The 16,886-nt window shown below is 39.3% G+C and overlaps 1 protein-coding gene across 1 annotated transcript in view; it reads left to right on the top strand.

Moving 5' to 3' along the window:
- The window catches only part of LOC132401336 (protein eyes shut homolog), a 1,222,700-nt gene that overhangs the window by 1,025,923 nt on the left and 179,891 nt on the right, over window positions 1-16,886 (top strand). Inside the window, exon 27 of the mRNA XM_059983465.1 lies at window positions 2,956-3,149. Coding sequence (XP_059839448.1) covers window positions 2,956-3,149 — 194 coding nt within the window. The remainder of the gene's footprint in view (window positions 1-2,955; window positions 3,150-16,886) is intronic.

Raw genomic sequence — 16,886 nt, 5'->3', positions numbered from 1 at the left:
CTATCACACCAACGTAGCCCATGGAATCAGAGGCAAATTGCCAAAAGAGTGAGACTGCCACAGCAAAGACAGAGTAAGCCAAACCAGTCACTGGTGTACGTTGTGCAGGAAAATTACAGATTTTAATTGGATAAACACTGCAGCACATAGATTTTTCAGCAGCGACCAAACTGCTGAAGTCAAGCAGCACCTACGAAAGCTAAAGGATTGGGTCAAGAGGCTACAACCGGACCGAAAGTGCAGAGGGGAGATAATTAGTATAAAGATGGGTGAGAAAGATACGGAGGCGATAGATGGAACCAGGTGAGGAAGGGGATGGATGATGAGCAGATAAAACCAAGTGGGAGAGGAAAAGAAACAGAGTTAGGAAACAGTGACTGGCAGGTGATAGATAGAGACAAATAAGGAAAGAGGGGAAAAAGTGGGGCATATTGAGCCATAAGGGGGAGAGGATCTTCAAGATATGGTAAGTGGAAACAAGAGTCTGCAGCTGCTGAGGTGTGATAATAAAGGAAGAGTCCCAGTGGAACTCAATAAGGGAGGGATGATGGGTAGATGTGGGGAATAGGGTAGGAGAAGCAGAAGATGCTTTTTCTAGTCTAATATATCCCAAAGAGTGAAACCAAATTGTGTGACCTGCTGGGGGTGGGGATGATAGGGAAGGTTGGAACATTTAAAACTAATACTGTATATAAAGAGGGTTCAAGCTATGGAATATAGTGATGACTGTTAACATTGATGAGAAATAAAAAATGCAGTTCTTTTAGAAAATAGTAATTTGGGTTCTAATATACAAGGTGATTTAAGACATGGTCCATGGTCCATGCAGCATACTTGGGAGAAATGTTTTTCCTTGTCATAGGTGAGTCTTTTGTCATCTAAAGGAAATAGGCAAATTACCACAGTTTGTGAAATACTCCATTAAGAAACCAATAGGAATACAAAAGATGAATGACCTTTTTATCACATCCATTGGATTATACAGTCCACCCAAGATTCTATCAGTACATCAAATCTTAGAGCCAATACAAGTTGCTTTAGAGTTAATTCCATAACCAAAACATTCATTGCTTGTGTATAATGAAAGAATAATCATTTTCTTTAGTTCCTCATGAGAAAATGTAAATAATTCATTTCTGATGGAAGGCCTTTCATCTGAAATGCTATTTCGTAGGTGTTGTGATGAAATGCTTTGTTGGTTATGAAACATATCAAGTCATGCCTGAGAAGCAATTTGAATCAATTCCAATTTGGCTACCATCACAACAGGTCAACAAGAAATGCCATCTCATTGGTTCTTCATTCAAATCTAATATCTGGACAGCAAAGGTGCATAAATCAGGATGCTCTTCATCAACTATGCTTGGCATTCAATACTATCTCCATTCAGATCTAATCAATAAGCTTCAAGAACGTGGCCTGAATACTTCCTTGTGCAATTGGACTTCTCTATTTCCTCACTTGCAGACCCCAGTCAATTTGCATTGACAAAAATATCTACTCCACAAACTCCATCATCACAGGTGCACCACAAGGCAGTGTGCTTAGTCCCCTGCTCTACCCACTTTATACTCATGACTGTGAGGCTGTACAGTTCCAATGCAATATTTAAGTTTGCTGATGACAACACTCACTGGCCAAATCAAAGGTCATGATGGATTAGCTTATAGGAGGGAGACTGAAAATCTGGCTGAGTGGCGCCACAACAACCACCTCTCACTCAATGTCAGCAAGACCAAGGAACTGCTTATTGACTTCAGGAGGAGGAAACCCAAGGTCCATGATGCAGTCTTCACTGGGGATCAGAGGTGAAGACTTTAAATTCCTTATCGTTATCATTTGAGAGGATTTGTCCTGGGTCCAACACATTGGTGCCATTATGAAGAAAGCATGGCAGTGCCTCTACTTTCTTAGAAGCTTGTTAAGATTTGGCATGTTATCATAACATTTGACAAACTCCTATGGATGTATTTGGACTGGTTGCATCATGGCCTGGTATAGAAACACCAATATGCTTGAACAGAAAAACTTACAAATTGTAGTGGACACAGCTCACTCTGTCATGGGTAAAGCCCTCCCCACTACTGAGCACAGCTACACAGGGCACAGTTGCAGGAAAGGAAGATCTATCATCAAGGTATGCACTCCATCCAGGCCATGCTTTCTTCTCATTATTGCCAACAGGGATAAGGTACAAAAGTCTCAGGACTCACATCACCAGGTTCGGGAACACTTACCTGTATTACCCCTCAACTACCAGGCTCTTGAATCGGGGGGAATTACTTCACTGAACTTCACTGCACTGTTCCTATTTTGTTTAGTAACTCTGGAAACAAATCAAAAGATAAACATGGGAGAGCTGGGGATAACTCATGTCTAATTTAATTTTTACTTTATCAAAATGCATATATATGATGTGGTGCCATAATGACATGTGCCATTCACATATTTTTACATAAAATTGTAATAAATTATTTATACAACAAAGAATGCTTAATCAAACAATATATTTACAATATTACTCAAATATTACTAAAATATTAAACACACAACAGTTCTCATAATCTATGGACTGACTTAATGGACTTTTCATCTCAATATTTATTGTTTATTTAATAGTATTACTATTTCCATTTGTATTTGTACAGTTTATTGTCTTTTGCACAATGGTTGTTTGTCTGTCATATTGGGTGTGGTCTTTTAATTGATTCTGTTGTGTTTCTAGTGTTTGCTGTGAACACCCACAGAAAAATTGAATCCCAGCATTGTATCTGGTGACATATATGTACTTTGATCATAAATTTACTCTCAAGTTTCTATCCATACGTGCTACATGGCTGACTCACTATTTCCACCATTTTTAAAATTTATTTCAGATTTCTAGCAGCTGCAGCTTGCTTCTTGATTTTTAGTAATTTGTCTCTGATCACTTTTCTCCTCTTTCACTCTCCACAGATTCCCATTTCAGTTCTGCTCAATATTATGGGAATTCACTCTTGGAATTTTTAGGTTTCCACTTGCTCCCTCGAAACAACATCTCAGTACGATTCCAGACCTACAGCTCCTATGGAACACTTTTCTACGTAGAAAGCCAGCAAGCAACTGACTTTTTCTTCTTCAAGCTCTTTATTGAACAAGGCTTCTTGCAGGTACAATCTAAAGTGACTCGAACTGTAATGAATGGTTATTCTTTATGGCACATCTTTCATCTTTCATCCTGCCTTAAAAAAGGTGTGAGGCACCTGACTACATTTAATTTTATTTGGTATATACTCATGGATGATTTTACATTGTCCAGTATCAGTTCCCAAAGCATCATTCAGATTTTGTAGTATAACTGGTCTTCGACATTATAACTTAGTTAAATTATTTTAAGCAGGTGGCTCATAATCTCACTACATTTAATTTTTGCATGAATCTGTATTCTTGGTCTTGGAGGTATTTGCATGGATTTTTGAGGACAGATGAGGTTGGTTTCTGGAATGGGTTAAAGTTGAAGGGCAGGGTATTATAATCGCAACTGAAATTTATCCCTGTGAACTTTGGTGTTCTCTGCCATGGGGAAGAGCCTGCAACCATCTTCCTTATCTATCCCTCTCTTAATTTTCAACATTTCTCTCAGGTCAGTCCTCATTTAACATATGACGAATGTTTGATGACTCCAGGTCTGTACTCGCTAGAGTTTAGAAGAATAAGAGTACCACATTGAAACCTATTGAATATTGAACACCCTATACAGAGTGGATGTGAAGGGGATGTTTCAGGTAGAGAGAGCAGTCATGGACCAGAGACAACAGCCTCAGAATAGAAAGACATCCATTTAGAACAGAGATTTGGAAAAATGTTTTTAGCCAGAGGATGGAGAATCTGTGGAATTCATTACCAAATAGATTGCAGCCTGAATCATTGGGTATATTTAAGGCAGAAGTTGATATGTTCTTGATTAATCAGGGTATCAAAAGTTACGGGGAGAAGAGAGGTGATTGAGGTTGAGAGGGATAATAAATCGGCCCTGATGGAATGGCAGAGCAGACTTGACAGGCCAAATGGGCTAAGTCTGCTCCGTGTCTTATGGTCTCATTCTTCCATGCTCCAAGGAGTAAAATTCAAGTTTGGCCAACCCCTTCTTCTAGTCCTCAGGTCCTCTAGTCCTTGCAACATCCTCGTAACATTTTTTCCAGTTTAACCGTATCTTTCTGATAACAGAATTACTGAAACTGTACGCAGTACTCCAAGTATGGCCTCATTAAAACCTTGTACAAGTAAAACATTGTGTTCCACCTCCTGCACTCAACATTGTGTTCCATCCCCTGACTGATGAATGACATTATACTAAATGCTTTCTTCACCTGGTTGTTTATCTGTGATGCTATTTCGCAGTTGAAATATACAAGTCACCCTTGACTCATCCTCTGAAGCAAATGAGAAATTAGGTCTCACATTAAGAATCCCAAAGCCAAGAGACCTCTAACAATCTAAACCCACTTATAACAACTGGGTCCCACAAAAGGAAATGTTTATTATTACTATACTTGGTCCTGGGCCTGTATGTTGTTCCAGGCCTGTACTCACTGGAGTTAGTAGAAGGATGGAGGGGTGGGAACCCATTGAAACCTATGGAATACTGAAAGGCCTAGATAGAGTGGACATGGAGAAGAGTATGATAAAAATATGCAAGATTCTGTGCTCTGTAACTGCTCTGATTGGAGATGCATCTGGAGAGCATTGAGTTGCACAAGTTTCTACAGTTGGAGTTGGCAGAATGCACAAGAAAAGAAGCAGACTGCATCACAAGCCATCCACCCATCCACATCACGCAAAACCTGCCTCATCAGTGGCAAAGTCTGCAGATCTCATACAGGAGTCTTCATCTTCCTCTGATCCCAATGAACAGGAGTGGATCCAAGGTTTCCTTGACCCTTTGGAGCTGTCTAATAAGTGAAAGAGAGCCAATTTCCCTTTTAAATATTGCATGGTTGGGGATAAAGGGGATTCAGCCTACTAACTCTTAGAATCAAAGAAAATATATGCCCAGAATGGAGGCAACTCAACCCATTGCATCTATGCAAATAAGAAAGCCCTATTGGCCAGCACAGTGCCTCAGCCCTGAGCATTGCTGCTTCACAACTCTAATGATCCATGTCCCGTCCTGACAACCAGATCTATCTACAAGGAGTTTCTCAGTTCTCCCTGGAACTGTATCATCTTCCTCTGGGCACTCTTGCTGTCTCTCATATGCTAAAGATATTTGGACTGACAAGTTAATTACTCACAGCGAGTGGCAGAATTTGAGAGAGGGCTGGAGAAGCGGTTATTTGGAGGGTGGGTTTGAGGAGAATAAAATGGGATTTGTGTTAGACTAGTGTGAATGGTCAATGTGGACTAGGTGGTCATATGATCCTGTTCCCATGTTGAATCTCTCCATGACGCACTGATTGTCTAGCACACTCTTCTAATGCTGCATGTGGAGCCTTGTCGATCAGGGCACTTCAAGTATGCGTGCAAGTGTTGTTACGGCTTCCACTATCCTTGCAGGCAGTGCTATTTGTGTGAAAACTTTCCTCATACTTACATTATCACTTTACCAGTTACTTCTAATATATTCCCCTTAATTTTGTTCTCAGCTCAAAAGCAAATCTTTGCTATTAACTCTGCCCAGTACCCTTGAATTTTATTCATCTCATTAAATTTCCCTTCAGCCTCCACTGAAGTAAACAACACCAGAAAAAGTTACCTCATGGCAACTATTTTTCCAACCCTGGCAATGTGCTCATTTATGTTCCTTTAGTCCTTTCCAGAGCACTCATATCTCTCCTGTAATGTAGTGACCACAATTTTAGACTGTGGTCAAGTTGCTGTCTAGATAGAGTCTACACAATCTCCATGATCTTATATTCTATACCTTATTTACAATTAAGGAAAGCATTTCATAGAACATAGAATAGTACAGCACATTACAGGCCCTTCAGCCCACAATGTTGTGCTGACCCTCAAACCCTGATTCCCATATAACCCCCCCCCCACCTTAAATTCCTCCATATACTTGTCTAGTAGTCTCTTAAACTTCACTAGTGTGTCTGCCTCCACAACTGACTCAGGCAGTGCATTCCACGCACCAACCACTCTCAGTGAAAAACCTTCTTCTAATATCCCCCTTGACCTTCCCTCACCTTAACTTAAAGCCATGTCCTCTTGTACTGAGCAGTGGTGCCCTGGGGAAGAGGCGCTGGCTGTCCACTCTGTCTATTCCTCTTAATATCTTGTACACCTCTATCATGTCTCCTCTCATCCTCCTTCTCGTCAAAGAGTAAAGCCCTAGTTCCCTTAATCTCTGATCATAATCCATACTCTCTAAACCAGGCAGCATCCTGGTAAATCTCCTCTATACCCTTTCCAATGCTTCCACATCCTTCCTATAGTGAGGTGACCAGAACTAGGCACTGTGCTCCAAGTGTCTTATATCAGTTTTATAGAGCTGCATCATTACTTCGCATCTCTTAAACTCTATCCCTCGACTTATGAAAGCTAACACCCCATAAGCTTTCTTAACTACCCTTACCCTGTGAGGCAACTTTCAGGGATCCATGGACATATACCCCCAGATCCCTCTGCTCCTCCACACTACCAAGTATCCTGCCATTTACTTTGTACTCTCCCTTGGAGCTTGTCCTTCCAGTGTACCACCCCACACTTCTCTGGGTTGAATTCCATCTGCCACTGCTCAGCCCACTTCTGCATCCTATCAATGTCTCTCTGCTGTTATGGATTCAAGCAACAATAAATATATGAGTGAGGCAGGAGTTTTTATAACAAATATCATGTTTATTAAACACCGAGAACAAACCCCCCCCCAAAAGTAAACAAATCACTAACGTAACCGGAAATCAGCTGCTGTGTGGCAGCTTAAACAGTTCTTAAAGCGATGTTGCAAAAACAGTTCTTCAAAGTAGTATTGCATAAGTTCAAAATGCTTACAGTCCAGTAAAGGGAGAGACTTTTTAAACGATTTAAATTCTCTTTCACATCATCTTGCTTCAGTTCCAAATCGAACTTTTCCCACGAAGAATTTAGGAAGAATGAAATGGCTTAAAGACACTGACCTTTCCTTTACAAAACTGTTCCCAATCCTTTCTGGAATTCACAGGGATTAACACGGGTGACAGTCAACGAATTCCTTCCGAATGAGAATCAAACAAGGTCGAACCTGTTTCACCGTCGAAATCGATTTTCCTCGATCTTTTAACTCCCGAACTCCGATCTTCACTCTCCACTGATTCTCAACTAACAGTATTATAAAGAAACTGCTGGCAATGACCTTTTAAAGTTTAGGCATTAAATAAAGCTCCATCTTTCAACTAAACTGTGTCATAACATTAAATCACGCAGTGGCATGGAGTCAACATGGCAAATCCAGCCACGAACTGCCCCTCCTCACAGGGAGGGGTCCTCCTCTTATACCCTGTAAATAAACCCTGTCACATGAACTCTACTGGCGGGAAAATGACGTCACTCCACCATCACAAGACCATTACCTCAAGTCCAGTATAGCTTCAACACCTGTCACGTGACAAGTACACCACTGTCAAGTGTCACGGGTACATAACACCTCCCTCCAAAAAAAAAATTCTGTCAAGAACAAAAATTTTAACAATTATTTACAAGAAAAACAAATGTATAAATTTTATAACATACACAATATACAATACAGTATCATCATATAACATCTTACAGTTCACAATTCAGTGGGAGTGTTACAATTGTAAAAAAAACCACTCCATAAAAAAATTACATTGTACATTCAACATCGAGATAGACAATCAGCAACCACATTATCTTTACCTTTAATATGAGTTATCACAATATTGTACTCTTGTAACATCAAACTCCAATTTAATAATCTTCTGTTTTTGTTTTTCATCTTACTCAGAAACACTAACGGATTATGATCAGAGTAAACAATAAGTGGTTTTTGAGTTGTACCAACATATACCTCAAAATATTCTAAAGCTAAAACAAAAGATACAATTCCTTCTCTATTGTCGAATAGTTTCTTTGATGCTTATTAAATTTCTCTGAAAAGTAGGCTACTGGATGATCAACCTCATCACTCTCATTCCTTTGCATTAATACTGCTCCTGCAGCCTCATCACTAGCATCTACAGCTAATGAAAAAGGTTTTTCAAAGTCAGGTGCCTTGAGCACAGGTTGTTGACATATCATTGTTTTCAATTCTTCAAATGCTTCTTGACAAGGCACTGTCCACACAAACTTCACATTCTTCTGCAAAAGGTTAGTTAATGGAAGGGCAACATTAGCAAAATTCTTACAAAATTTTTGATAATATCCTACCATTCCGAAGAGTCTTCTGAGAGTTTTTTCGCCGTTGGAGTGGGAATCTCTAAAATTGTCCAAACTTTTGCCTGAACAGGAGCTACCTTACCTTGACCCACAACAGAACCAAGGTAAGTCACAGTGGCATGTCCAAATTCACTCTTAGCTAAATTAATAGTTAAGTTAGCTTTTGAAAGCCTTTCAAACAATTTCTCCACTGCAATAATGTGTGCTTCCCAAGTATCATTTCCTGTCACTAAATCATCAATATAAGCATCAGTATCTTTCAATCCCTGAATCACAGAGTTAATCATCCTCTGGAAAGTACCTGGGGCATTCTTCATCCCAAATGGAAGAACATTATACCCATATAACCCGGATGGAGTTACAAATGCAGAAATCTCTCTACCTCTGTCCGTTAATGGAACACACCAATACCCTTTCAATAAATCAAACTTTGTAAAGAACTTTGCTTTTCCATCTTTATCCACACAATCTTCTACTCTAGGAATTGGATATGCATCTGTTTTCGTTACAGCATTCACCTTCCTATAGTCTGTACAAAACCGAATACTACCATTTGGTTTTGGCACCATTACACAGGGTGAACTCCAATTCGAGTTAGCATGTCTAGTAATATTATTCTCTAACATATATTTAATTTCTTTCTCAGCAAGTTCACATTTTTCTATGTTCATCCTATATGGGTGTTGTTTACTAGGTTTGGCATCTCCAACATCTACATCATGTGAAGCTATAGTAGTCCTTCTCGGAACATCTGGAAACAAATCTTTATATTTAAAAATTAATTTCTTCATCTGTTGTTTCTGCTCTAGCTGTAAATGTGCTAATTTCTCATCAATATTTTCCAGAATGGTTGAATTTGGTAACCTAACAGAAACTATGTTGGGTTTAGAATGACATTCAGATGAATCATCCATCATGTTCCTAGTTAAACCAAACTCATTCTCACTAACCACAACAGTCACAGTATCAGATTGTTTCTCAAAATGTGGTTTTATCATATTTATATGGCAAAGTTGTGTTGACCTTCGACAATCTGGAGTTTTTATCATGTAATCCACATCATTGATTTTAGACACAATTTCATAAGGACCATGAAATCTAGCTTGTAAAGGATTCGTTTGCACTGGGAAAAGAACCAACTCTTTATCTCCAGGCTTAAACATCCTCATCCTAGCTTCTTTATCATACCAAGTTTTCATTTTCACCTGAGCCAATTTTAAATTTTCCTTGGCTAAGCTGCAAGCTTTATGTAACCTGTCCTTAAATTTCAAAACCTAGTCCAACAAATTAGTGTGTATTTCCTTACCAACCCACTGTTCTTTTAATAAAGCTAAAGGTCCTCTAACTCTATGCCCAAATACAAATTCAAATGGACTGAAACCTAAAGATTCTTGTACCGATTCCCTTACTGCAAATAAAAGTAAGTTTATACCCTCATCCCAATCACTTTCATTTTCCACACAATATGTCCTAATCATATTCTTGAGGGTAGAATGAAACCTCTCCAAGGCACCTTGCGACTCTGGATGGTATGCAGACGAAGTGATTTGCTTAGCTCCCAATTTATAAACTATCTGTTGAAACAATCCAGACATAAAATTACTGCCTTGATCAGTTTGTATTTCCTTAGGTGATCCAAAATAAAGTAAAGAATTTTATAAGAGCCTTTGTTACAGTTTTAGCTGTTATATTCCTAAGTGGTACTGCCTCTGGAAATCTAGACTAAGTACACATGATAGTCAACAAGTACTGATAACCAGTTTTTGTCTTTGGTAATGGACCAACACAATCTATAATAACTTTAGAAAACAGTTCACCAAATGCTGGAATAGGTTGTAATGGAGCCACTGGTGTAACTTGATTTGGTTTACCCACAATTTGACAAGTATGGCTCATTTTACAAAACATCGCCACATCTTTTCTTAGACCAGGCCAGAAAAAATATTTTAAAATCTTATCCACAGTTTTCCTTACCCCTTGATGTCCACCTAAAGGCACACTATGAGCTAAAGTCAAAATCTCATTTCGATAAACTTTAGGGACAACTACCTGATAAACAATATTCCATTCCTGACTTGCAGGAATTGTAGGTGGTCTCCACTTCCTCATCAACACTCCTTTTTCCCAGTAATATCCTACTGGCACCTTCTCAACTTCACTATCTAGTAGAGCTTGTTCTCTTAATTTTATAATCTCAGGGTCTCTATTCTGCTCTGCTATCATCTCCTTCTGAGACAGAGATAAATCTTCTTAGTCAGACTTACTCCAAGTATCTTGTTCAAACAACGAAGGTAAGAAAGTCTCTGACACATCCTCAAAACTCAAATCCTGAGTTGAACAGTCATAAGTAACAACCTCATTCTGCGCATCAATCTATTTAGCCATAGCACTAGTCACAACACATGAAGAATCTGTGTTAGAATTAATCTCTGGTTCCTCTGACTCCATTGTCAAATGCACTTCAGGAAAAACTTGTCCACCTGCCAAGTCATTACCTAACAATAAAGAAATATCCTTCACAGGTAAGCTAGGCTGTAATCCTACTTTAACAAATCCTGTAACTAACCCTGACTTTAAATTTACTTTATGTAAATGCACAGGCATAAAATCACTCCCTACACCTCTTACATAATTTACCTCACCAGTATCAGACTCTTCATTAAACTTCAATACACTGTCTAACATCAGTGATTGAGAACCTCCAGTATCCCTAAGGATTTTTATTGGCACCAGAGTAGATCCTTCTTTCAAGGATACAAACCCTTCAGTTATAAAATGATCATACCCCTTTTTAAATTGGTCAGACTCTAACAAAACCTCATTTGTGTTTATCGAACCCTGTAATTATACAGGTGCTTCAGTATGTTGCACACAAGCATCTGGAACTGCTTCCTTCTCTTTCTTTTTCAATCTAAAACAGTTAGCTATTACATGGGCAGGTTTCTTACAATAGTTACAAATGAGACCAAACTGTCTTTCCTTCATAAGTTTCCTTCCTCCTTACCTTTCCCATTAACTTCTGATTTAATTTCTGATTTACCTTGAGTCTCCATGTTATTTTTCCTCTTAAAAATTCTGCCCTGAGGAAATTTATTCTTATGGATTAAAACATACTCATCAGCTAATCTAGCAGAGTCCTGCAATTTATCAGTATCCCTCTCATTTAAGTAGGTCCTTACTTCAATAGGGATGCTTCTTTTAAATTCCATTAAAATCAGCTCTTTCAATGTATCATAGCCCTATTTACATTTTTAGAAGAAACCCATCTCTCAAAACACAAAGCTTTATCAAAGGCAAATTCCACATAAGTTTTTTCCACAGACTTCTTCAAACTTCTGAATCTTTCTCTATACGCTTCTGGGACCAATTCATATGCTTTTAAAATATGCTTTTTCACAATATCATAATCAAGTGCTTGTGCAGCAGTTAAAGCTGTATAAACTTGTTGTGCTTTACCTTTAATTACACTCTGTAACAACACTGACCATTTATCTTTCGGCCACTCTGAAATCTGAGCAATCATTTCAAAATGTTGGAAATATCTTTCCATTTCTGTTTCACTAAATGGAGGGACCAATTTAATTTCTTGATTAGCAACAAACGGTTTTCTAGAAACAGAAGACTGATTCCCAGACCTTAATTCCATCATCGCTTTTTCAATTTCCCTTTTTTTCTGATCAGCTTCTAACCTACAATGCTCCAATTCTGCTTTACTTTAATCCAACTTCATTTGTTCGATTTGCAACTGCATCTCCATATTACTTATTGGAAATGACTCTAAAATCGATTCATCAAAATCACCCGAATCCACATAGTGTGACGTGATTTTTCTCTGTATTAGAGCCTTTGATGTAGTCTTCAAAATACCTTTAAGTTGCAAACTACTAGCTATCTCAGACACCTCAATTTTTTTCGCTTTCGCGTCTGGCAAAGACGTCTTTCGCGTCTGACAACTCCGCGTCTGGCAAAGCCAGAAACTCATCAATATTCATTGTTGCTGAATACCACTCACAAGCCAATCAAACAAAAGAATCGAGTATTCCCTTTTCCAAAACACCGATTCAAAATTTAACAAGCCTTTAAACTCAAATGATTTATCCCGGACGAGTCCCCATATTTATGTTACGGATTCAAGCAACAATAAATATATGAGTGAGGCGGGGGTTTTTATAACAAATAACACGTTTATTAAACACCGAGAACAAACCCCCCCCCCAAAGTAAACAAATCACTAACGTAACCGGAAATCAGCTGCTGTGCGGCAGCTTAAACAGTTCTTAGAGCAATGTTGCAAAAACAGTTCTTCAAAGTAGTATTGCAAAAGTTCAAAATGCTTACAGTCCAGTAAAGGGAGAGACTTTTTAAATGATTTAAATTCTCTTTCACGTCGTCTTGCTTCAGTTCCAAATCGAACTTTTCCCACGAAGAATTTAGGAAGAATGAAACGGCTTAAAGGCACTGACCTTTCCGTTATAAAACTGTTCCAAATCCTTTCTGCTATTCACAGGAATTAACACGGGGACAGTCAATGAATTCCTTCCGAATGAGGATCAAACAAGGTCGAACCTGTTTCACCGTCGAAATCGATTTTCCTCGATCTTTTAACTCCCGAACTCCGATCTTCACTCTCCACTGATTCTCAACTAACAGTATTATAAAGAAACTGCTGGCAATGACCTTTTAAAGTTTAGGCATTAAATAAAACTCCATCTTTCAAGTAAACTGCATCATAAATCACGCAGTGGCATGGAGTCAACATGGCAAATCCAGCCACGAACTGCCCCTCCTCACAGGGAGGGGTCCTCCTTTTATACCCTGTAAAAAAAACCTGTCACATAACCTCTACTGGTGGGAAAATGATGTCGCTCCACCATCACAAGACCATTACCTCGTCCAGTATAGCTTCAACACACGTCACGTGACAAGTACACTACTGTCACGTGTCAAGGGTACGTAACACTGCAATCTTTGACAATCCTCTACACTATCTACAACACCACCAATCTTTGTGTCGTCTGCAAACTTGCCAACCCACCCTTCTATCCCCACATCCAGGTTGTTAATAAAAATCATGAAAAGTAGAGGTCCCAGAACAGATCCTTGAGGGACACCACTAGTCACAACCCTCCAATCTGAATGTACTCCCTTCACCACAACCCTCTGCCTTCTGCAGGCAAGCCAATTCTGAATCCTCCTGGCCAAACTTCCCTGGATCCCATGCCTTCTGGCTTTCTGAATAAGCCTACCATGTGGAACCTTGTCAAATGCCTTACTAAAATCCATATAGATCACATCCACTGCACTACCCTCATCTATATTTCTGGTCACCTCCTCAAAGAACTCTATCAGGCTTGTTAGGCATGATCTGCCCTTCACAAAGCCATGCTGACTGTCCCTGATCAGACCATGATTCTCTAAATGCCTATAGATCCTATCTCTAAGAATCTTTTCCAACAGCTTGCCCACCACAGATGTAAGGCTCACTGGTCTATAATTACCCGGACAATCCCTACTACCTTTTTTGAACAAAGGGACAACATTCGCCTCCCTCCAGTCCTCCGGTACCATTCCTGTGGACAACAAGGACATAAAGATCCTAGCCAGAGGCTCAGCAATCTTTTCCCTCGCCTCGTGGAGCAGCCTGGGGAATATTCTGTCAGGCCCTGGGGACTTACCAGTCCTAATGTATTTTAACAACTCCAACACCTCCTCTCCCTTAATATCAACATGCTCCAGAACATCAACCTCACTCATTGTCCTCACCATCATCAAGTTCCCTCTCATTGGTGAATACTGAAGAGAAATATTCATTGAGGACCTCGCTCACTTCCACAGCCTCCAGGCACATCTTCCCACTTTTATCTCTAATTGGTCCTACCTTTACTCCTGTCATCCTTTTGTTCTTCACATAATTGAAGAATTCCTTGGGGTTTTCCTTTACCCTACTCACCAAGACCTTCTCATGGCCCCTTCTTGCTCTTCTCAGACCCTTCTTAAGCTCCTTTCTTGCTACCCTATATTCCTCAATAGACTCATCTGATCCTTCAGGTGCCCTTTTAAAGAACCCTTTCGATCTGACCTCTGAGTTCAAGAAGATGTGAGCTTGCTGCAATATCCTTCCACGTACTTATTGCCATTGTAGTCTTTTGCCTGATAACACTTTATGTGCATTACTTCACCCTTTTCTGGACTGAATTTCATTTCCCTTATTTAGAGCATTCATACCTTCCTGGAATCTAAGGTTTTCCTTCTCCCTATCAACCAGTTTTCGTCTGATCTGCAAACTTCCTCATCCAGTCTTTGCATCAAAGTGTTAATATATACTATAGTGAAACAAAGGACAGAAGTATTAATCCCACTACTAGCAACCTCTCAGGTCCAAACGCAGTTGTCAAACATTATCCTTGTTTCCTGCTGCTGGGTCAATTTGAAATCTAATCTACCATTCTTTGAACCATGTGGTCTTTTATGCCTTTGTCCAATCTGCCCTGTGGGACCATGATCAAAGTCCTATTAAAACTATGCACCCTACAGCAAATGTATTTATCTCATTGATCCCCATGACTGTTGCCAGTGCCAGCCCCTCCCCACTCTTGTCACCCCCTCAACAAGGTCAGATAAATTGGCCAAGAGTAACCTAGTAGTAAATCTATGGTTATTCTCTGTCTTTTAGATGAAGCTTTATACATTCCCTTGGAATAATTTGCTGACCGCTGAAGGTAAAGTAACTGCCTGCCAATCTTAACAAGTTTTAAGCCACAGTCCAATATAAGCAATCCTTAAATTCTGTATCATCACCTCTATAGCAAGGATGCTCCTTTAGGAGAGATATGAGGAGGAATTTCTTTAGCTAGACAGATAATAAATCAGCCATGGTGGAATGGGGGAGCAGACTTGATGGGCCAAATGGCTTTCACGTCTGAAGGTCTTATAGCCAGGGAGGATTAAAATATGATGGTCAAAGTTTCAGCAATTTCTTTCTTTATTTCTTTTAAAAGTCTGGGCTAAAACTCATCTGACTCTGGATATAGGACTCCCTTTATCAAAATGTTAAATTCTTTATTAATTCCTCCATTCCAAAATCTTACACAATTCCCTATTTAACCGAAGTGCCAGCATTGCTTCTTTTCTTTATGTCAGTAATAGAAAGAATATCTCTTGGGATCTAACCAACCTTCTCTGTTTCCACATTATCCATTAAATCCTCTCGTTTCTGAATCTCCTTCTTGAAGGCCTCCCATTTCTCTGACAGTGATTTATCTTTCAGTAGCTGTTTCCACTTTCTCTAAGTCAGATCCCAGTGCATCAGGTCTGGTCTTACTACATTTACAGGACCTTTGCTCTTGTTCAACCTTTGTTCTTTCTTGCAGCAATCCTAGTTCTGGTATATTACCACCACCACAAGAGCATACTCTGTCTATCCACCTGTCCAGTTTCATCACCCCCCCACCCCGCCCCAGTTCAGAACTACCTGATCCTCCTTCAGCTATGTGACATTAATTCAGAGTGTGCAACACTTACCTCAACACTGAACGGCTTCTACAATCTGAAGACTCACCTTCAAGGACTCTACAACTCAAGTTCTCAGTATTATTTATTTACTTTATTATTATTATTAGTAGTAGTAGTAGTAGTAGTAGTATTTAAATCTTTTTTTTTGCTCATTGACAAGCTATACACAAAGCTTCTCAGTCTTTGTGTGTAGTTTTTCTTTGATTCTATAGTATTTAGTTGTTCTACTGTGAAAACCTGCGAGAAAATGAATCTCAGAGCAATATGTGGTGACATTTATGTACTTTGACAATAAATTTACTTTGAACTCTGAACTCAAAATGGCAAGGCAGTTGTCAAATTACACTTGACCTTGTAATGTCCTTGAGTTGTGCTCTCATCACTGATGTTGGTGTGACACAAGGGCACTGCTAGCAGAGCTGGTAACTGATAGCTCCAGAGACCCGGGTTCAATCCAGACCTTCTACTGCTATCTATGTGGTATCTTCACTTTCTCCCTATCATTGCCTGGGTTTCCCCCGGCTGCTCTGGATCCTACCACATTCCAAAGTCGTTTATGATTGGTAGGTTAATTAGCCACTGTAAATTGACCCTTGTACACTGGCAATAGTAGAATCTGGAGGAGAAGATGGGGATGTGGGGAATGTTAAAGTCAATTTATTATCTATGTACATACATCATAACACCATTTACCATATATGGTACATATATGTCACCACATACTACCTTGAGATTTATTTTTTGCAGACATTTACAGAAAAATAAAGATGAACAAGAGCATTTATAGAAAAATTATGCATAAAGCTGAGAAACGGCCAATGTGCAAAAGAAGATACATTGTGCAAATAAAAAAAAGAAATAATATTGAAAACTTGAGTTGCAGAGTCCTTGAAAGTAAGTCTGTAGGTTGTGCAAAGTTAAATGGAATAGACACTAAATACATGTTTTATAGTTGTGCAAACTTTGTGAGCTAAAGGAACTGCCTCAGAGCTGTACGTCTCTGTGACTCTTTCACT

Source organism: Hypanus sabinus, chromosome 10, assembly GCF_030144855.1.
Source record: "Hypanus sabinus isolate sHypSab1 chromosome 10, sHypSab1.hap1, whole genome shotgun sequence".
Classification (NCBI taxonomy): Eukaryota; Metazoa; Chordata; class Chondrichthyes; order Myliobatiformes; family Dasyatidae; genus Hypanus; species Hypanus sabinus.
The sequence above is the reverse complement of the archived record's forward strand: the minus strand, read 5'-3'. Positions and strand labels throughout refer to the sequence as shown.